The 21,490-nt window shown below is 48.4% G+C and overlaps 1 protein-coding gene across 2 annotated transcripts in view; it reads right to left on the reverse strand.

Moving 5' to 3' along the window:
- LOC144120427 (dorsal-ventral patterning protein Sog-like) overlaps positions 1-21,490 on the reverse strand; it is a 287,843-nt gene that overhangs the window by 22,049 nt on the left and 244,304 nt on the right. For both annotated transcript variants that reach the window (XM_077652796.1, XM_077652797.1), the window contains 5 exons: positions 13,690-13,775; positions 12,431-12,550; positions 9,048-9,192; positions 8,352-8,572; positions 7,841-7,969 (listed from right to left, as the gene is read on the reverse strand). In XM_077652796.1, coding sequence (XP_077508922.1) covers positions 7,841-7,969; positions 8,352-8,572; positions 9,048-9,192; positions 12,431-12,550; positions 13,690-13,775 — 701 coding nt within the window. The remainder of the gene's footprint in view (positions 1-7,840; positions 7,970-8,351; positions 8,573-9,047; positions 9,193-12,430; positions 12,551-13,689; positions 13,776-21,490) is intronic.

The raw sequence follows: 21,490 nt of genomic DNA on the forward strand, positions 1-21,490 counted from the left end.
CCTGAGGTGGCATGTGAAGAGAGACTTGAGTGCGCTCTTGACAAAAGACCATTAGTTCCACAAAAGCTCTAAGGCCCGTGGCCGACGTGTGAACTCCAAAAGAGGGAACTTGTGCGTTGAAATCATTCCTTGAGGACTGCGACATCCTTTGGGAATACTAGTTTAGTAGAAATGGAGCCAATGCTAGAGCTCTTACGTCTCTGTAAGTGAGCGCTTCAATATCTTTGTTATTTGCTTTTGCTGTGTTTGCTCAAACAAACCAATTTTTGCTTTAGTGAATGAGTGCTACAATCGCATTATTTACTTTTCCTGTGTATACTGCAAGTAAGGTTGTTTTTTGCGCTTCTGTCTGTTTATTCATATCTCTTATGTATATTGCATTGTGTACTGTCCTCTTAGCGTTCACAGCGTTTATGTTCGCTCATAAAAGTTACTTCTCCTGACGCTTGTATAATAATGCCACAGGTGGTGCGTGGAAGAGTATGCGCTGGCTAGCAGCCGAATTCTGTCTGCCAGTGAACTGTCGCCCTGTCTTCGGTGACAATATGTTGCGCATTGTTTGTGTTTGTGTTATGTTAAACTGTGTATCGTCGGACCAAACAGGTTGCTATGAATTCGTGAAAAAGGAGTAGCCGGAGCCGCTATGCGGCACCATCCTCTCCTTTCTTGTTCATGTAAATAAAAAAAAAAGCTTCCAAGAGAGAGCCCTTGCGATAAGAGCGCTCACTGTGGCCGCTGCTGAGCGTGTGTGCCACAGAACGCATTCTCTTTTCAGTTTCAAGATTTTCGCTCTCTACGGACTCAGGACACTGTGTTATATGACACAAGTATTCATGTACAATTTGTAGGTGATAAATACATTTCAGCGCTGACCCCAACACCATTTCTTGGGAATGTGGTCAATGGCTATCGGTCAACTGCAGCGCTAATACCGCGATTTCTGAATTTGTTTCGGGACAGATAATGTTTGCGATAATTGAGGATGGTATACAGGGTGCTCAAATTAGGCTTCAAGGATTTTTAAATACTACGAAGAGCAGTACGCACGAGTTTTTGTAAATTGAATATGCGGTCAGGCGGACACAAAGTGTCAGCAAAATTATCGTAGACACAGTAATTAACTAAAATCTATTAATTCACTGCAGATAGCATGCACGTTTACATTGAAAACAGAGAGAGTGGAATGGGAAAACAATTCATCTTGTGTAATTTTCGCAGCGTACCTGTGTCTTCAGATATGCACAGATAAATTTCCAGCCCTATCCGTGTAATTACGCATTCAAGATCGCGGCACTCGGCATGAAGCTCCACCGTGAGGTGACGCTGCTATTGTACACGGCGTTTCGCCTATACTCGGGGAGGGCTTTCTGCAGTGTGGCTATGCATTGGAAACTACGAGCGCTCCCCGCCAGCTTAAACGCCTATCTCGCTCCCTCGTGAGCACGTGATAAGAGCGCGCTTGTGAAAGCCTTGCACCTCGACCTTGCAGATCTCTTCCAACTGCATAGCCACAGAAAGCTGTTCCCGAGTATAAAAGGAATGTGGAGTTATAGGCGACGAGAGAGAGAGAGAGAGAGAGAGAGAGAGAGAGAGAGAGAGAGAGAGAGAGAGAGAGAGAGAGAGAGAGAGAGAGAGAGAGAGAAACTTTGTTTGGGTGCTTTCAAGGGCTTGGCGTCTCGAGGCCTCCGTCGTCTTCACTGCGCTGGAGACTTGAGGCCTCTTCTTAAGCAAGGTTGGGCCCCTATTCCAGGGCTCCACTGAGCCTAGCTACCTCACTTGCGTGCTGCACTAAAGCCCTTTGGGCCGTGAGCTCGCAGCTGGTGAGCCGACTCTCCCATTGCTCCGCACTCGGGTTACTGTGTTGGTGGAATGTTTGGTTGCGTTTACATTCCCATGTGATGTGGTAGAGTGTGGGTGTGGCCCCGCACCAGGGGTAGGTATCTCTGTACTGCGTCGGGTACATTTTGTTTAGGATGTATAAATTTGGGAAGGAGTTTGTTTGCAGTCGGCGCCAAAACGTTGCTTCCTCTTTCGTCAGGGCTTTATGCGGTGGGGGGTACTTAGCTCTCGTCCCCTTGCGTAGGTTTACGATGTCTGTATATCCTCCCTCACACGCGTGTGGGCGATACTCCAGGGCATGCGACTGCCCGGCTCGGAACGTGGTTTCTCGAGCTAGGCTGTCTGCCCTTTCGTTGCCCTCTATGCCTGCATGGGCCGGAATCCGGATTAACTTGTGTGTAATGTCTCTCCTGGCGAGCTTGACCCCGCCGAGGATTTTTAGGGCGGTTCTGCTTATCCTGCCCCTTGTGTAATTCCTGCACGCCTCCTTTGGGTCTGTTAGGATGTTTAGAGGCCTGCCTGTCCTGTAACCTTCTGCTGCCGCCAGCGCCACGGCAATTTCCTCGGCCTCTGCGGTACTGGCGATTTTCGCCGTCGCGCATGTGATTAGGTTTCCTGTGCAATCTACAACCACCGCTGTGGCCGCGCGGTCCTCTCCTCGCGGGTATGTGGCGGCATCCGTGTATACTGTATTGCTCAGTCGCGCTAGTGTGTTTTCCACATGTTCAGCACGCGCCTGTCTCCTGCGCTCGTGGAGGTTAGGGTCCATGTTCTTGGGTAGCGGCCTAACGTTTATTGTTTTTCTTAGGTTGTCGGGTACGTCTGCGTATCTTTCTGCGTATCCGCTCGTATCCCTAGTCAGGAGCGCTCTCCCTGCAGCAGTGCTTCTGAGTCTGATCTTCTGCGTTTCGAGCAAGGCTGCATAGCCACAGAAAGCTGTTCCCGAGTTTAAAAGGAATGTGGAGTTATAGGCGACGGGAATAAATTTTCGCTCTTGGGCAGCACTGCTGTGTCGCTGCGCTTGACTGCATGCGGAGTCTAAAGCGGCACCACGTCTTACCAACCACTTAAAATCACTTTTAAAAAATCACTTTAAAAAAAAACGCTCGCTCAACTCCGCTGGCGCAGTGATTCCTGGGTTTCGCAGACCAAGAACGAAAAGCTGTCAGAATGATCTGCACCTCTACATTCTTGTCAGGCCATACGCAGGAGCTGCGCCACGCTCGGGATGAAACTCATGCTCAGTGCAGCGGTATCGCATGCGTAACTTACACTGCTTCGGCTCAGCATTTAGACGTGCATATCTGAGGACACAGACGCGTTACTAAGGCTGCACAGAACAGAATAGACTTTGAATGTCACTACCTTTAAGTTTCCATTATATACATGCGCGCTAGTTGCAGCGAATGAAAAGTTAATTAATTAATGAATTGTAGTTTTCTACTCAGGTTACGATGACAATTTTCCCTACTGTGAACGTCTAACCTCACTAATCTTTCACAATAATGGCTTTTGTGTACTCAATATGAAAATTGGTTTTAATAATAATAATAATAATAATAATAATTGGTTTTGGGGGAAAGTAAATGGCGCAGTATCTGTCTCATATATCGTTTGCCACCAGAACCGCACCGTAATGGAAGGGATAAGGCAGGGAGTGAAAGAAGAAAGGGGTGCCGTAGTGGAGGGCTCCGGAATAATTTTGTTCACATGGGGATCTTTGACGTGCACTGACATCGCACAGCACACGGGCGCCTTAGCGTTTTGCCTCCATAAAAATGCAGCCGCCGCGGTCGGGTTCGAACCCGGGAACTCCGGATGAGTAGCCGAGCGCCCTAACCACTGAGCCACCGCGGCGGGTAATAATTGGTTTTTGGGGAAAGGAAATGACGCGTTATCTGTCTCATATAACGGCGGACACCTGAACCGCGCCGTAAAGGAAAAGGGATAAAGGAGGGAGTGAAAGAAGAAAGGAACAAAGAGGTGCCGTCGTGGAGGGCTCCGGAATAATTTCGACCACCAGGGGATCTTTAACGTGCACTGACATAGCGGTGGTGAAAAACTTTATAAAGTAGTGCAAGCCTTAATTGTTACATCCTAGTGATGGGATTGCTCTTGGATGCGTGTCGTGGCCGGAAGGTGATGCTTCTCAGCGACTTCCAAAGCCCAGTCCACTAGCTGCCGTTGGGCAGCCGGGTCAGAACTGGACACCGCAGCCTCCCATCGCTCGAGGTCTGTGAGTTGCCAATCGGCTGGTGGAAGGAGCTCAGAGCAAGAATAAAGAATGTGTGCAAAATCCGCTTTCGGAGCGCCGCAGAGGGTGCATACTGGCGTGAACAGTCCCGGGTGAACCAGGGCTAAGTGGGCAGGAAGAGGAAGGTGCGGGATTGTATCTGTCGCCACGTCGCCTGCTGCAATTTAGTGAGAGACCTGTGCGGAGGGGGATACGTTAGCCGTTGCTCACGGTAGTGTAGAGTGATCTCGTGATACGCGACCATTCGATCTCGAGCGTCTCCCCAGGCGTCGGCCGCTCCTGCTCGGCTGACGAAACCTCGAGCTAAAGAATGAGCCGCCTCTTTACCTGGGTGGCCGGCGTGGGCCGGGACCCAGAAAAGCTGAATAGGTCGGGTAGGGGCGGGAGATCGGCTTAGAAGCCGGAAAGCGGGTTCGGAGATGCGGCATTTCGCAAAGTTACGGACCGCGGTCTTTCAGTCGCTGAAAATGTGGGTCGCCGATGTAGTAGCGATGGCTAAGGCTACGGCTGCCTCCTCCGCTTCCGCAGGAGTGGAGGCAATGACAGTGCCTGCCGTAATAGGGGTGTACGAATTGGACACTACCGCCAGGGCAAAGGCGGAAGAGGAGGTGTAAGAGGCTGCGTCGACGTAGACGCTCTCCGGCTGTGCGCCATAGTGTTTGTGTAGGGCTGCAGCCCGAGTAGCACGACGAGCCGCGTGATGCTCAGGATGCATGCATGTTCTTGGGAAGAGGGTGAACGGTGATGAGGTCCCTCCACGGGTAATGTCGGCACCATTGAAGAGCCACTACAAGCGGGGGCAGATGTGGTGACCTCCTATGGCTGCACTGACATCACACAGCACACGGGCGCCTTTGCGTTTCGCCTCCATCGAAACGTGCCGCCGCGGTCGGGTGTGTACTGCTCTTGGCGTTTTTTTTTTTTTGCAATACGCAAAAGCTTAATTTAGAGCTCCCTGTATACTGTGCCTTAGCTGCACATGGGTACTGAGAGGCGCCGTAGCGGAGGGCTAGTTTCAACAAGAGGCCGCCGCGGTGGCTGAGTGGTTATGGCGCTCGGCTGCTGGCCTGAAAGACGCGGGTTCGATCCCGGCCGCGGCGGTCGAATTTCGATGGAGGCGAAATTCTAGAGGCCCGTGTACTGTGCGATGTCAGTGCACGTTAACGAACCCCAGGTGGTCGAAATTTCCGGAGCCCTTCACTACGGCGTCCCTCATAGCCTGAGTCGCTTTGGGACGTTAAACCCTCATAAACCAAATCAGTTTCAACAAGAATTCATTTCAGCTTTCAGTCGGTTTAAGATCACCTGCTTCGCCCTACTAAAAAATGCTTCGTGGTTGAAATGTTGTTAGCGGCTGTGCCAACATTCAAGCAGCATAAAGCTCATTGTAACAGTTATGACCGTATACAGTCAGCGGTTCTACTAATGCACCGAAAATTGAGGCTAAAACATTAGCTGTGGTTTAACTACTGCTGAACCTGGTTAGAGAGCGAAAGCTACGGTGCATCGGGCAACTATAGACGCGGCTTGGCGTCTGTAAAGTTAAGTGCCTTCCGGACAACTTCGCTACTCGCTTATTGGAACATCTGTATTCCACACACTCATAATTAAATCATTCATGAACGCCTCAGTACATCGCTAGAAGATACGTTTCTAAGACCTCTCTGCATTCTAGGGTGCCTCGATGCGCGCGCCCCCGCTAGTGCATTCACTAGACGCACGCCATCTGCTGGATTATCGCCGTACATTGCGTTTTGGGGTTTCAGTGGGTGCCGAATGATGGGGCTACGAATGCATGCCGTGCACGAAGGAAATTCACCGGAAACGTACTTCGCTACTCGCTTAATTGGGATATCTTAATTTACATGCTAATAATTAAATTATTGATGCCCGCCTCAGTACATATCTCGAAAATACGTTTCTGAGACCCTTGTGCATTCACTAGACGCGCCTTCATTCCCTTCAAAGAGACGAATAGTCCTCCAGGTCTTGCACTGCGCTAGAAGTTACATCCAGCGTTTTCACCGACTATTTGCGACATTTATTTGGGCATCCAATTTCGAGCCGATGAGACGCGATAATCTTTTCGTGCAGGAGGATTGGTGTTAGTTCGCCTGAATGTGAGACAGTTGCCCGTCTCATCTTTTTTCTTGATTGTTCCCATCCGATCATTAGAACATTCTAGCAGATTAATTTCATGACCCTGTTTCCAATATTAGTGGCTTCTTGAAATTTTACTGAGCGCCCCTCTTCACTGGGCTTTATGCATAAAGTTTGTGCTTCTGTGGAATTCTTGACAGTACGACTTTCTAACGAGTACTTATTTTCTATTTCGCGTAACAGTCTGTACAGGGATTTGATAACGATGCTCTTTTTGCCGCCACTGTATCGTTCTGTGTACTTTGGCCACAAGGGCACGATATGTTAATGCGAGTGTGCAAGGTGCCGATCCGTCCTTGCACGTTCTCTACAAATTACGCACCGAAACTCTACCTGTTAACACGTGGCTCCATAGGAAAAACATTTTCGTGCCTTCTATTGAGTGCTGTCTGTGCAGTGTACCTGAAACCATTCAACAATGTTTTATTAACTGCAAGGATGCCATTTTGTTTTGGCATGTGTTGAAGACGACGACAAAGAAACCTTTTGTTTTAGATTCCTACAGTGTTCGTTACCTTGCGGCTACTCAACGTGATTACGAAGCCTAAGACATGTTTTCCTCGTTGGACTTCATAGCCTGTGGAAAACGCGCATGCTGGACCGCAACGCTCAGACTCTTTTTTCAGCCAGAAGCCATTTCAGTCGAACGATGCTCCAATTCAGGGACATGTATGATGAGACGGACTTTCTACCGGACTGGCTTTGCGCTGTTGATGCGGTATCTATTTTTGCCGCCCTTTTAGCTGTGACATTTTCTGACTAGCTAGTGCAGTGCCGTCACTAGCTGCGTGCTTTGTAAATAATCGTATATATCCCCTTTCCGTAGATACATAACCACGTGTAGTAAATGCCATGCGGAAAAAATAAAAATAGAAATAAAGAAACAGCCGTGGCGGATTGGAAGCGGGGCCGTCTCGCATGCCGGGGTTCGATTTCCACCTAGAGCACAGTCTTGTTGTTTTTTTACTAATTGAGACAGCATCAAGGTCATATCTGCGCCGTAACATGACCTTCAAGGTTTGTACGCGAGAAGTGGTGCTTTCGCTCCAAAAGCGGCTTGTTTCCCCGCACCACTGGCGCTGAATTAAGGAGCATTAACACTGCCTACGCGTCACTCACAGGCGCTTTCGAAACTAAGCAGCGTTACTGTTTTCCACTGTGATATAAACTGCGAGGAAAAGAAATGCCGTATGTAAAGCTGCGCAAACGTGGCGTTGAACAACCGCTTTGCGAGCTTTAGACCAAATTCCCCAACAGTGCTTCTGCGCGAAGTCCGTACAATCCCATACAAAAAAGTCCTATGGGCGTCTATGGAAAGAGCTATGTCCGTCTATGGCCTTTTATGAATGTTTATAAGCACCCATAGAGGTGCTTATTGCCAGCTATTGGAAAATCTATGCCACTAAAGTTATAGGTTTGGAACCATACAATTCTCTTAAGCTCTCTATAGAAAAATATATCAGCCTGTATAGACAGCTATAGAAAGAAATAGGAAAGGTCTATAGCTATTTGGGCCAAAATTCTATAGCCGGCCATAGGACATTTTTGTATGGGATAGCGCTTCTAGTGCAGGTGCGTTTCACTCACGTCTCTGATGTGTCCTCTCAGCTCAACCTGCTTGAACTTCCCAGATTTAGCCGTAACCAGCAAATACGATGATCCGCCGCTTAGTCGATGCAGCGTCGCCGCACTTGGTTCGTCCAGAGTGTCTTCTAGCTGCACGTATGGAGATGGCGAAGAGATTATAGCCTTTACTCTTCGTAGGAAAGCACGTGACGCAGATGAAGAAGCGACGTAAACAGATAAAAAGTTAGAAAGGAATGAGACAGCAGCAGAAAAACAAGTTGACATGGGTGTGTGAACTGGTATGAAAATTAGCGGCATCAGATAAAAAAAAAGCAGAACGTTGTTACGTCGGACTGATATTCACATTCGTATTCTTATGAGAAGAACAGCAGAAGCTTCTCAGCATTTTATAATAGTCCGCTGCCAACTGCCTTAAACGCATCGTATCACATGCGATCAGTTTGATAAGAGGCTGCAACTCATTACAAAACTTGGCTCGAATGGCGCGCACTTGCGCCGGTTCGAGGCCCACCTCGTCTCCGGTGATCCGCTGGAGCACCCGCTGGACGCTGCGCGCGCTGGGCCGGGTGTCGAAGGCGGGCGCAATCTCGAGCAGCTCGAGCAGGCGCCTCTCGGCCGGGTCGAGGCCCGAGACGAAGACCGAGTAGTGCAGTCGGCACGACTTGTCCACCGACAGCCAGGCCTGGCCCGCCGCAGAGCTGTTGCCCTCGGGCACGAGCAGCACGGGCGCCTCTGCGCGAGGACGCGCTGCTCTTGCGCATCGGTTGCATCACACACGCGCGCACGTGAACGTCCTCCCAACAGTACCGGCAGCTCCTTGCTTTGGGTGATTTTAGCGTTGTGAGATGACGGCGCTCTGAGTGTTTCCTTAGGCAGGCTAACAACTTCAAAGCCTCGTCAGCCTCTGCACCCTGATGGAGACCTCAGCCGTGCTTAAACAGACGTTGCAGCGCCTGTTTTATCATGAGCCAGTTTCTCGCGAGGGCTTCGTGCTGGTATTTACTCTTAAACTGGGGCAAACAACTGCTGCGCTGGAAGCACGCGCTCTATTGCTTCTCCGTCCCATTTCATCTGCCTCTTTAAATGTGTGCCAGTATAACTGCTTTCGCAGAGTAACATCACCGCTGCTCTCGCGGCGAGTTTCGAGAAGCCACAGACTAAGGCCTGACGCGCAAGCATCGCCGACCAGGCGGCGTGCACTGCTCACCACTCAGGAAGGCGTCCGAGTAGAGGCGCTGCTTGACCCGTCCGCGCAGCTCACTCTGGCCTTCCGAGAGCACCTTGAAGGTCAGGTCGTCGGTGAGCAGCATCTCCAGCACCTGGCTCGTGCCACGAGTGAAAGTGCCGTTCGTCTTCCGCGAGGAGAAAAAATAAAACGTTTGTGATGCGCAGCTTAGGTGATCAGCTGACAGGGATTGGAATTTCCCACAACCATGATAGAAAATTAAAAAAAAATGGGATCCTCGCGAACGATTTGGGAAACTGCGCGGAGCGTAAGTCCATTCACACTGGATGACAATATGAACAAGGGTCGCGATGCGAAAGGCCTAAGCGGCGTAGAGACGAGACATTAGCCGGTTACAGAGAGAGAGAGAAACATTCAATGAAAAGGCGGAGAATTTAGTCGACGTTTAAAAATCGCTGGCATGCTGCTCTGCGCGGGGAATGTGGGAGGTAAAAACGGAAAGAGAGCGGTGCGGGAAAGATAAAATTAAAGGAAAGAAAGGAGAACACAAAATGCGGCCATTAAATGCCTGCTACGGTGCATCGGCGAGTAATTTTGTTACATATGCAATGATAAAGTGTGCACTGTCCGAAAAATGGGCTAACAAAGTTCACGACGGGAAGAACGTACGAGGATAACATGCGAGGTGAAATTAGAGGTTGTCGATATGTTCAATATCCTTTAAATATGCAAACAAAAAGTTCACTGCATGTCTTTGTTGCCTAGGGCAGACTAAGGGACCTAAAACACTATCCATTGTTAGAGGCACTGGGCAGTTCTTCTCCGTGCAATGTTCATAGAGAGCACGCTCGTCAGCGTACGCAGCGCACTCAAGCAGGATATGTTCCACAGTTTCGATCGAGCCGCAGTTGTCACAAAGCGGAATGTTCATTTGACCAATGCGGTATCGCAAGCTGTTTGTAAATGCAGAGCTCAGGCGAAGTCGTTGACAAAGTGTTTCCTGGGCTCATGCAGCGACGAAAGTAGCGCAGCGCTCGTGGCACAGAGTGCATCAGCTGAAGTGCTGCCTTTTCATTGCATTTCTAGGTCGAGATGTTCTTTCCGGGGCGGTGTCGTGAAGGTTGAGGGGCGCTCTTTCATCTCCGGGCTTACTGGAAGCGCGAGCTGTTGAACTCCGGGGATAGTTTACGGCGCCTCTTCGTTCGCTTTAACCAAGTGGTGCGGCCATAGTTGTTTGTTGTATGTGCGGCGAACTGCCATTGCCCCTATGCATAGTTTGATGGTAGCACCGCACCCATTCAGAATAAGCGTTCGTTACATCTGCGATCGTTATAAGTGGGCTCGACTATTTTACGGCTGAAGACGCACACTTGCAGTGCATTCGTACTGCCAAGCGCGCATTTGTTCAAACTGACCAGCTGAAGATTTTAACCCATAATTAGAGAAGGTTGTGGCAAGTACTAACCCTCATCAGGTTGCTACTAACCCCCACGCACACACACAAAAAGAGCGAGGTTCACAGCCGGTTATATTCTTCGTTATCACCACTCGTAACTGATTTGAACTACCAATACTAGCAAAGACAACAAGCAAGCACATATGAGATACTATGAAAATGGCAACGGCTACCGCCACTGCGCATGCGCGGATGATCGCGACGAGGCAGCTGGCCGGGACCTCAGGCCAATTTGCTCATATGCACCGGCAACATGCGGTAGAAGTGGCGGTTTATGCCATGCTGACAGGACCTAATGCCTATTTTAACGCGACAGCGTTAAGGATCTCGTGTCGCAGAAAAGCCGGTGTCGTCGGCGGCGTTGGCCGTGGGCGAAAAATGGCGCATCTCGGTGGACACCTGAACAGCGCTGTAAGGGAAGACATTTCTTCCTTTACGGCGCGGTATGGGCGTCTAGCAAAAATTGGGAGACAGGCGTCATTTCCTTTCCTTAAAACCAGTCCATCGGTTCGGGTGTCCGCCGAGATATGTGAGACAGGCGTCCTTTCCTTAAATTGTCCAACAGGTCACGGCGGTCGATGGCCTTCCGTGCACTCCTTGACAACGCTGCAACATGCTGTCGCGTCCACTCTTAAAGACGAAGCTTAAGCGTCCTCAAAATTTTTCATAAGGTGCCCGAAGCATGCAATTTCCCTTTGAAATGCCAGAGAACGGGACTTTAAAATATCTGGACCCCAAACTACGCTTCACATTTTGGATCTATCGAGTGTTTCAGCGAAGCTTGCCGCTAATTATTAAAATCATGGTTTTCGAGGCATACATACGGCCTTTGAAGCATAGTAATATCAGTTCATTTGAACCATAGTAATATCAGTGGTGAACCATGTTTACCAGTACGCTGAAAAACTACTTTATAATAGTAAACCTTTAACTAGAACATTTCTTTACGAGGTTTAACGTCCCGAAGCGACTAGGCTACGAGGGACGTCGTAGTGGAGAGCTCCGGATAATTTAGACCACCCGGGGTTCTTTAATGTGCACTGACGACGCACAGTACACGGGCCTCTAACGTTTCGCCTCCATGGAAACGCAACCGGCGCGGACAGGATCAAACCTGCGTCTTTCGGGTCAGAAACCGCGCACCATAACCATTGAGCCACCGCGGCGGCCCTGAAACTAACTTTTACATTTAAACCACGGTTACATGGCAGCGAGAAAGTCGGAGCGGAGCGAGTTGGCGCAGTGGCCGCTGCGATAAGGCACTGTTTACATGGGAGCGCGCAGAAGCTTTCCAGATGGTGACGCCGCCTCGTGTCGCAGCTGGGAGCTATGCCGATGCAGCTTGACACCTTCCGCTTCCGGCGTTGGCTTTTTCGGAAACGCCATACGCACTTACAACTCTTTCTATTCCTGTCCACCGCAACCACAATGCACCCCTCGCTTCGTTGCGATGCGCTTTCGGGTTTACATGCAAGGCGAGACTCGATCCGCCCGCAGCTGGCGCAGGTAAAGTCCCCATGCTTTAGGCGCAGCCGCGACTCCGTTACGACACGCGAGGAAAACCTTGTTGCTATTAGAAATTTGCACCTGGCCGTTAGTAATAGCCATATAAGTGTTTAAAATTTCGAAAACTCGATAACCTTCTCGGCGCTGTTACTCGACCAATTTTTACCACCTCGAGCGCCTTTCGAAGATCACGCGTCTGAGGAGCGCGAAGAGAAACGCCCACCGGCACAAGTCACTCTGCGGTGCGCGTGACCACCTCCATTCCCGCCTGGGCTGGAGCATCGAGACGCAGTGGGTGCGGTGCTACTAATCAGTTTCCGATGTGTGAGGCGTCCCTTTGCGAGACGCACAAGTCTGAGCATATTCAGACGTTATGGTGGGCAAACTGCTTTCGAAGCGTCTCCGGTCGCGCTGTGCGATCGCACTAAGGCTCTCCACTCACCCAGTGGTAGGCGAATGGCGGGTTGTAGGAGGCCGCCATGGTGCGCACCTCGTTATCAGCCGGGCTGTCCGTCTCCAGGACGACCACCATGGGCGCACTGTCCAGGCCCGACGCGTACGCCTGCGCATGGGGCAATAGTACACGACAATAAAAGCGTACGTACCCGTAAGCACAAGAACGTGAAATGACATTACTCTGTTTCCTTCTTTCCGGTGCTTTCTACGCGTTCGTTAGTCTGTGAAAATCGCTTTCAAGTCTCGCTTACCACTGCCGCGTCCTGCATTGCGCAGTTATTTCTTTTCTCAGTTGCTTTGGACAGTGCGGCTAAAATCATCGATGTTTTCTTTTATGTGATGACCGGCGCACCTATGACAGAAACTGGCCCAAAGCGCTACAGGGGAAAAAGTTATAGTAGCAACTGTTAGGATCGAGAGGCTCTCCAGTTTGTCCCGCCAACAGCGCACACTGCCACCAGGTGGCCCCACGTAGAGCCTAAACACAAGGAGGTTAAGGTTTGCACACGCACCCTGGGATCTATTCGGAACGATGCTGGTGAACGGTGTCTCGACCCTCTGTCCCGTGACAATGCGCAAATGAATTTTAAAAAAAAGTGCGGAAAAAGAAAAATACGGCGCATGCCAACGCTCTTTCTGTCACACCCATGTTTACACCTTACGTGGGCGTTAAGTTGTCGGCCAGGGTCCAAGGCTCCGCCGTAGCTTTGATCTGCCACGGCTGCTATAGCTATGCCAGGGCGCAGGCGGAGGCGGGGTGGAAGCGAAACACACGCTAGCGATTACACCCGTTCGAGTCAAGAAGTGTCCACGAAAGACTGGTAGGCTATTTTTCCACTGTACCGACGTAAAATCAGGACAGCGTGATAGTGGAGGTATGGAAAAACTACCACCGGCACGATTGTCTCCGTTGTCACCATCGTTTATTCATGAATACACCCGCTGAGAACACTCACGCTCTGCCTATCAATAATGCGTAACAGTTCCACTCTTGCTACCCAGCAATCTGAATAAACGTTCCTCCACAGAGTTGTCAGTTTACGCAGACTCGATGGTGTTCCAACATTTCCACAACCTGTGGCAGTGAGGTGGAGAGCAAAGTGCGGCCAATATTTGACCCTGTCTCTGCTCAGATTTCAGGATATCCGTGCACTTTACTCGCACTCTAGTTTCCCTACTGTGTCGCAGGTGAGAATGAAAGCAGCGTTTTCCGCTCAAGAAAGAACGTTGAGCGTGCAGACTTACCTGGTAAGATATCGACCCGTCATGGTTGACGTTCAGCACAGCGAAACCAGAATTCGCTGTTTCTGCCGTCAGTACGGCTTGAAATACTGCAGTGAAAAATGTAAAGATAAATAAAAAAGCATGTAAACTTCCAACGAGAGGGAAAGACACGTGCCAGAATTGGCGTCGAAGCTTCTGGCAGTTCAAGGCACGCAGTCGTAGCTATAGCGGCTTTGCGATAGCAAATAAAGTGACAGGGAAGGAGAGACATACTAGCACTGAAGAGCTATGCTGCATCACGCACGCGACATTCGGTATGCATGTAAACCCTCTGCCATAAACCCAGCTTTATCCCACATGCGACGTTTTCGCGCATGTGGTTACCTATTGTGAGCGTCAAAGTACATCAGGAGCGACCAGTATTAGAGAACTCCATCCACAAAGCACTCAATTTGAAGACAAGACGACTGAAAGCAGGAATTGCAAAAAGTTGCGGCCTTTTTAAGAAGCGGCGTTTTCGCGCATGTGGTTACCTATTGTGAGCGTCAAAGTACATCAGGAGCGACCAGTATTAGAGAACTCCATCCACAAAGCACTCAATTTGAAGACAAGACGACTGAAAGCAGGAATTGCAAAAAGTTGCGGCCTTTTAAAGAAGCGGCGTTTTCGCGCATGTGGTTACCTATTGTGAGCGTCAAAGTACATCAGGAGCGACCAGTATTAGAGAACTCCATCCACAAAGCACTCAATTTGAAGACAAGACGACTGAAAGCAGGAATTGCAAAAAGTTGCGGCCTTTTTAAGAAGCGGCGTTTTCGCGCATGCGGTTACCTATTGTGAGCGTCAAAGTACATCTGGAGCGACCAGTATTAGAGAACTCCATCCACAAAGCACTCAATTTGAAGACAAGACGACTGAAAGCAGGAATTGCAAAAAGTTGCGGCCTTTTAAAGAAGCGGCGTTTTCGCGCATGTGGTTACCTATTGTGAGCGTCAAAGTACATCTGGAGCGACCAGTATTAGAGAACTCCATCCACAAAGCACTCAATTTGAAGACAAGACGACTGAAAGCAGGAATTGCAAAAAGTTGCGGCCTTTTAAAGAAGCGGCGTTTTCGCGCATGTGGTTACCTATTGTGAGCGTCAAAGTACATCAGGAGCGACCAGTATTAGAGAACTCCATCCACAAAGCACTCAATTTGAAGACAAGACGACTGAAAGCAGGAATTGCAAAAAGTTGCGGCCTTTTTAAGAAGCGGCGTTTTCGCGCATGTGGTTACCTATTGTGAGCGTCAAAGTACATCAGGAGCGACCAGTATTAGAGAACTCCATCCACAAAGCACTCAATTTGAAGACAAGACGACTGAAAGCAGGAATTGCAAAAAGTTGCGGCCTTTTTAAGAAGCGGCGTTTTCGCGCATGTGGTTACCTATTGTGAGCGTCAAAGTACATCTGGAGCGACCAGTATTAGAGAACTCCATCCACAAAGCACTCAATTTGAAGACAAGACGACTGAAAGCAGGAATTGCAAAAAGTTGCGGCCTTTTTAAGAAGCGGCGTTTTCGCGCATGTGGTTACCTATTGTGAGCGTCAAAGTACATCTGGAGCGACCAGTATTAGAGAACTCCATCCACAAAGCACTCAATTTGAAGACAAGACGACTGAAAGCAGGAATTGCAAAAAGTTGCGGCCTTTTTAAGAAGCGGCGTTTTCGCGCATGTGGTTACCTATTGTGAGCGTCAAAGTACATCTGGAGCGACCAGTATTAGAGAACTCCATCCACAAAGCACTCAATTTGAAGACAAGACGACTGAAAGCAGGAATTGCAAAAAGTTGCGGCCTTTTTAAGAAGCGGCGTTTTCGCGCATGTGGTTACCTATTGTGAGCGTCAAAGTACATCTGGAGCGACCAGTATTAGAGAACTCCATCCACAAAGCACTCAATTTGAAGACAAGACGACTGAAAGCAGGAATTGCAAAAAGTTGCGGCCTTTTTAAGAAGCGGCGTTTTCGCGCATGTGGTTACCTATTGTGAGCGTCAAAGTACATCTGGAGCGACCAGTATTAGAGAACTCCATCCACAAAGCACTCAATTTGAAGACAAGACGACTGAAAGCAGGAATTGCAAAAAGTTGCGGCCTTTTTAAGAAGCGGCGTTTTCGCGCATGTGGTTACCTATTGTGAGCGTCAAAGTACATCAGGAGCGACCAGTATTAGAGAACTCCATCCACAAAGCACTCAATTTGAAGACAAGACGACTGAAAGCAGGAATTGCAAAAAGTTGCGGCCTTTTAAAGAAGCGGCGTTTTCGCGCATGTGGTTACCTATTGTGAGCGTCAAAGTACATCTGGAGCGACCAGTATTAGAGAACTCCATCCACAAAGCACTCAATTTGAAGACAAGACGACTGAAAGCAGGAATTGCAAAAAGTTGCGGCCTTTTTAAGAAGCGGCGTTTTCGCGCATGTGGTTACCTATTGTGAGCGTCAAAGTACATCAGGAGCGACCAGTATTAGAGAACTCCATCCACAAAGCACTCAATTTGAAGACAAGACGACTGAAAGCAGGAATTGCAAAAAGTTGCGGCCTTTTAAAGAAGCGGCGTTTTCGCGCATGTGGTTACCTATTGTGAGCGTCAAAGTACATCAGGAGCGACCAGTATTAGAGAACTCCATCCACAAAGCACTCAATTTGAAGACAAGACGACTGAAAGCAGGAATTGCAAAAAGTTGCGGCCTTTTTAAGAAGCGACGTTTTCGCGCATGCGGTTACCTATTGTGAGCGTCAAAGTACATCAGGAGCGATCAGTATTAGAGAACTCCATCCACAAAGCACTCAATTTGAAGACAAGACGACTGAAAGCAGGAATTGCAAAAAGTTGCGGCCTTTTTAAGAAGCGACGTTTTCGCGCATGCGGTTACCTATTGTGAGCGTCAAAGTACATCAGGAGCGACCAGTATTAGAGAACTCCATCCACAAAGCACTCAATTTGAAGACAAGACGACTGAAAGCAGGAATTGCAAAAAGTTGCGGCCTTTTTAAGAAGCGACGTTTTCGCGCATGCGGTTACCTATTGTGAGCGTCAAAGTACATCAGGAGCGATCAGTATTAGAGAACTCCATCCACAAAGCACTCAATTTGAAGACAAGACGACTGAAAGCAGGAATTGCAAAAAGTTGCGGCCTTTTAAAGAAGCGGCGTTTTCGCGCATGCGGTTACCTATTGTGAGCGTCAAAGTACATCAGGAGCGACCAGTATTAGAGAACTCCATCCACAAAGCACTCAATTTGAAGACAAGACGACTGAAAGCAGGAATTGCAAAAAGTTGCGGCCTTTTTAAGAAGCGACGTTTTCGCGCATGCGGTTACCTATTGTGAGCGTCAAAGTACATCAGGAGCGATCAGTATTAGAGAACTCCATCCACAAAGCACTCAATTTGAAGACAAGACGACTGAAAGCAGGAATTGCAAAAAGGTGCTGCCTTTTTAAGAAGCGGCGTTTTCGCGCATGCGGTTACCTATTGTGAGCGTCAAAGTACATCTGGAGCGACCAGTATTAGAGAACTCCATCCACAAAGCACTCAATTTGAAGACAAGACGACTGAAAGCAGGAATTGCAAAAAGTTGCGGCCTTTTTAAGAAGCGACGTTTTCGCGCATGTGGTTACCTATTGTGAGCGTCAAAGTACATCAGGAGCGACCAGTATTAGAGAACTCCATCCACAAAGCACTGAATTTGAAGACAAGACGACTGAAAGCAGGAATTGCAAAAAGTTGCGGCCTTTTTAAGAAGCGACGTTTTCGCGCATGTGGTTACCTATTGTGAGCGTCAAAGTACATCAGGAGCGACCAGTATTAGAGAACTCCATCCACAAAGCACTCAATTTGAAGACAAGACGACTGAAACCAGGAATTGCAAAAAGGTGCTGCCTTTTTAAGAAGCGGCGTTTTCGCGCATGCGGTTACCTATTGTGAGCGTCAAAGTACATCTGGAGCGACCAGTATTAGAGAACTCCATCCACAAAGCACTCAATTTGAAGACAAGACGACTGAAAGCAGGAATTTCAAAAAGTTGCGGCCTTTTTAAGAAGCGACGTTTTCGCGCATGTGGTTACCTATTGTGAGCGTCAAAGTACATCAGGAGCGACCAGTATTAGAGAACTCCATCCACAAAGCACTCAATTTGAAGGCAAGACGACTGAAAGCAGGAATTTCAAAAAGTAGCGGCCTTTTTAAGAAGCGGCGTTTTCGCGCATGTGGTTACCTATTGTGAGCGTCAAAGTACATCAGGAGCGACCAGTATTAGAGAACTCCATCCACAAAGCACTCAATTTGAAGGCAAGACGACCGAAAGCAGGAATTGCAAAAAGTTGCGGCCTTTTAAAGAAGCGGCGTTTTCGCGCATGTGGTTACCTATTGTGAGCGTCAAAGTACATCAGGAGCGACCAGTATTAGAGAACTCCATCCACAAAGCACTCAATTTGAAGGCAAGACGACTGAAAGCAGGAATTGCAAAAAGGTGCGGCCTTTTAAAGAAGCGGCGTTTTCGCGCATGTGGTTACCTATTGTGAGCGTCAAAGTACATCAGGAGCGACCAGTATTAGAGAACTCCATCCACAAAGCACTCAATTTGAAGGCAAGACGACTGAAAGCAGGAATTGCAAAAAGTTGCGGCCTTTTAAAGAAGCGGCGTTTTCGCGCATGTGGTTACCTATTGTGAGCGTCAAAGTACATCAGGAGCGGCCAGTATTAGAGAACTCCATCCACAAAGCACTCAATTTGAAGGCAAGACGACTGAAAGCAGGAATTGCAAAAAGTTGCGGCCTTTTAAAGAAGCGACGTTTTCGCGCATGTGGTTACCTATTGTGAGCGTCAAAGTACATCAGGAGCGACCAGTATTAGAGAACTCCATCCACAAAGCACTCAATTTGAAGGCAAGACGACTGAAAGCAGGAATTGCAAAAAGTTGCGGCCTTTTAAAGAAGCGGCGTTTTCGCGCATGTGGTTACCTATTGTGAGCGTCAAAGTACATCAGGAGCGACCAGTATTAGAGAACTCCATCCACAAAGCACTCAATTTGAAGGCAAGACGACTGAAAGCAGGAATTGCAAAAAGTTGCGGCCTTTTAAAGAAGCGGCGTTTTCGCGCATGTGGTTACCTATTGTGAGCGTCAAAGTACATCAGGAGCGGCCAGTATTAGAGAACTCCATCCACAAAGCACTCAATTTGAAGGCAAGACGACTGAAAGCAGGAATTGCAAAAAGTTGCGGCCTTTTAAAGAAGCGACGTTTTCGCGCATGTGGTTACCTATTGTGAGCGTCAAAGTACATCAGGAGCGACCAGTATTAGAGAACTCCATCCACAAAGCACTCAATTTGAAGGCAAGACGACTGAAAGCAGGAATTGCAAAAAGTTGCGGCCTTTTAAAGAAGCGACGTTTTCGCGCATGTGGTTACCTATTGTGAGCGTCAAAGTACATCAGGAGCGACCAGTATTAGAGAACTCCATCCACAAAGCACTCAATTTGAAGGCAAGACGACTGAAAGCAGGAATTGCAAAAAGTTGCGGCCTTTTAAAGAAGCGAGCGTTTTCGCGCATGTGGTTACCTATTGTGAGCGTCAAAGTACATCAGGAGCGACCAGTATTAGAGAACTCCATCCACAAAGCACTCAATTTGAAGGCAAGACGACTGAAAGCAGGAATTGCAAAAAGTTGCGGCCTTTTAAAGAAGCGGCGTTTTCGCGCATGTGGTTACCTATTGTGAGCGTCAAAGTACATCAGGAGCGACCAGTATTAGAGAACTCCATCCACAAAGCACTCAATTTGAAGGCAAGACGACTGAAAGCAGGAATTGCAAAAAGTTGCGGCCTTTTAAAGAAGCGGCGTTTTCGCGCATGTGGTTACCTATTGTGAGCGTCAAAGTACATCAGGAGCGACCAGTATTAGAGAACTCCATCCACAAAGCACTCAATTTGAAGGCAAGACGACTGAAAGCAGGAATTGCAAAAAGTTGCGGCCTTTTAAAGAAGCGGCGTTTTCGCGCATGTGGTTACCTATTGTGAGCGTCAAAGTACATCAGGAGCGACCAGTATTAGAGAACTCCATCCACAAAGCACTCAATTTGAAGGCAAGACGACTGAAAGCAGGAATTGCAAAAAGTTGCGGCCTTTTAAAGAAGCGGCGTTTTCGCGCATGTGGTTACCTATTGTGAGCGTCAAAGTACATCAGGAGCGACCAGTATTAGAGAACTCCATCCACAAAGCACTCAATTTGAAGGCAAGACGACTGAAAGCAGGAATTGCAAAAAGTTGCGGCCTTTTAAAGAAGCGGCGTTTCGCGCATGTGGTTACCTATTGTGAGCGTCAAAGTACATCAGGAGCGACCAGTATTAGAGAACTCCATCCACAAAGCACTCAATTTGAAGGCAAGACGACTGAAAGCAGGAATTGCAAAAAGTTGCGGCCTTTTAAAGAAGCGGCGTTTTCGCGCATGTGGTTACCTATTGTGAGCGTCAAAGTACATCAGGAGCGACCAGTATTAGAGAACTCCATCCACAAAGCACTCAATTTGAAGGCAAGACGACTGAAAGCAGGAATTGCAAAAAGTTGCGGCCTTTAAAGAAGCGGCGTTTTCGCGCATGTGGTTACCTATTGTGAGCGTCAAAGTACATCAGGAGCGACCAGTATTAGAGAACTCCATCCACAAAGCACTCAATTTGAAGGCAAGACGACTGAAAGCAGGAATTGCAAAAAGTTGCGGCCTTTTAAAGAAGCGGCGTTTTCGCGCATGTGGTTACCTATTGTGAGCGTCAAAGTACATCAGGAGCGACCAGTATTAGAGAACTCCATCCACAAAGCACTCAATTTGAAGGCAAGACGACTGAAAGCAGGAATTGCAAAAAGTTGCGGCCTTTTAAAGAAGCGGCGTTTTCGCGCATGTGGTTACCTATTGTGAGCGTCAAAGTACATCAGGAGCGGCCAGTATTAGAGAACTCCATCCACAAAGCACTCAATTTGAAGGCAAGACGACTGAAAGCAGGAATTGCAAAAAGTTGCGGCCTTTTAAAGAAGCGGCGTTTTCGCGCATGTGGTTACCTATTGTGAGCGTCAAAGTACATCAGGAGCGCCAGTATTAGAGAACTCCATCCACAAAGCACTCAATTTGAAGGCAAGACGACTGAAAGCAGGAATTGCAAAAAGTTGCGGCCTTTTAAAGAAGCGGCGTTTTCGCGCATGTGGTTACCTATTGTGAGCGTCAAAGTACATCAGGAGCGACCAGTATTAGAGAACTCCATCCACAAAGCACTCAATTTGAAGGCAAGACGACTGAAAGCAGGAATTGCAAAAAGTTGCGGCCTTTTAAAGAAGCGGCGTTTTCGCGCATGTGGTTACCTATTGTGAGCGTCAAAGTACATCAGGAGCGACCAGTATTAGAGAACTCCATCCACAAAGCACTCAATTTGAAGGCAAGACGACTGAAAGCAGGAATTGCAAAAAGTTGCGGCCTTTTAAAGAAGCGGCGTTTTCGCGCATGTGGTTACCTATTGTGAGCGTCAAAGTACATCAGGAGCGACCAGTATTAGAGAACTCCATCCACAAAGCACTCAATTTGAAGGCAAGACGACTGAAAGCAGGAATTGCAAAAAGTTGCGGCCTTTTAAAGAAGCGGCGTTTTCGCGCATGTGGTTACCTATTGTGAGCGTCAAAGTACATCAGGAGCGACCAGTATTAGAGAACTCCATCCACAAAGCACTCAATTTGAAGGCAAGACGACTGAAAGCAGGAATTGCAAAAAGTTGCGGCCTTTTAAAGAAGCGGCGTTTTCGCGC

The sequence above is a fragment of the Amblyomma americanum genome, chromosome 2 (assembly GCF_052857255.1).
Source record: "Amblyomma americanum isolate KBUSLIRL-KWMA chromosome 2, ASM5285725v1, whole genome shotgun sequence".
Lineage (NCBI taxonomy): Eukaryota > Metazoa > Arthropoda > Arachnida > Ixodida > Ixodidae > Amblyomma > Amblyomma americanum.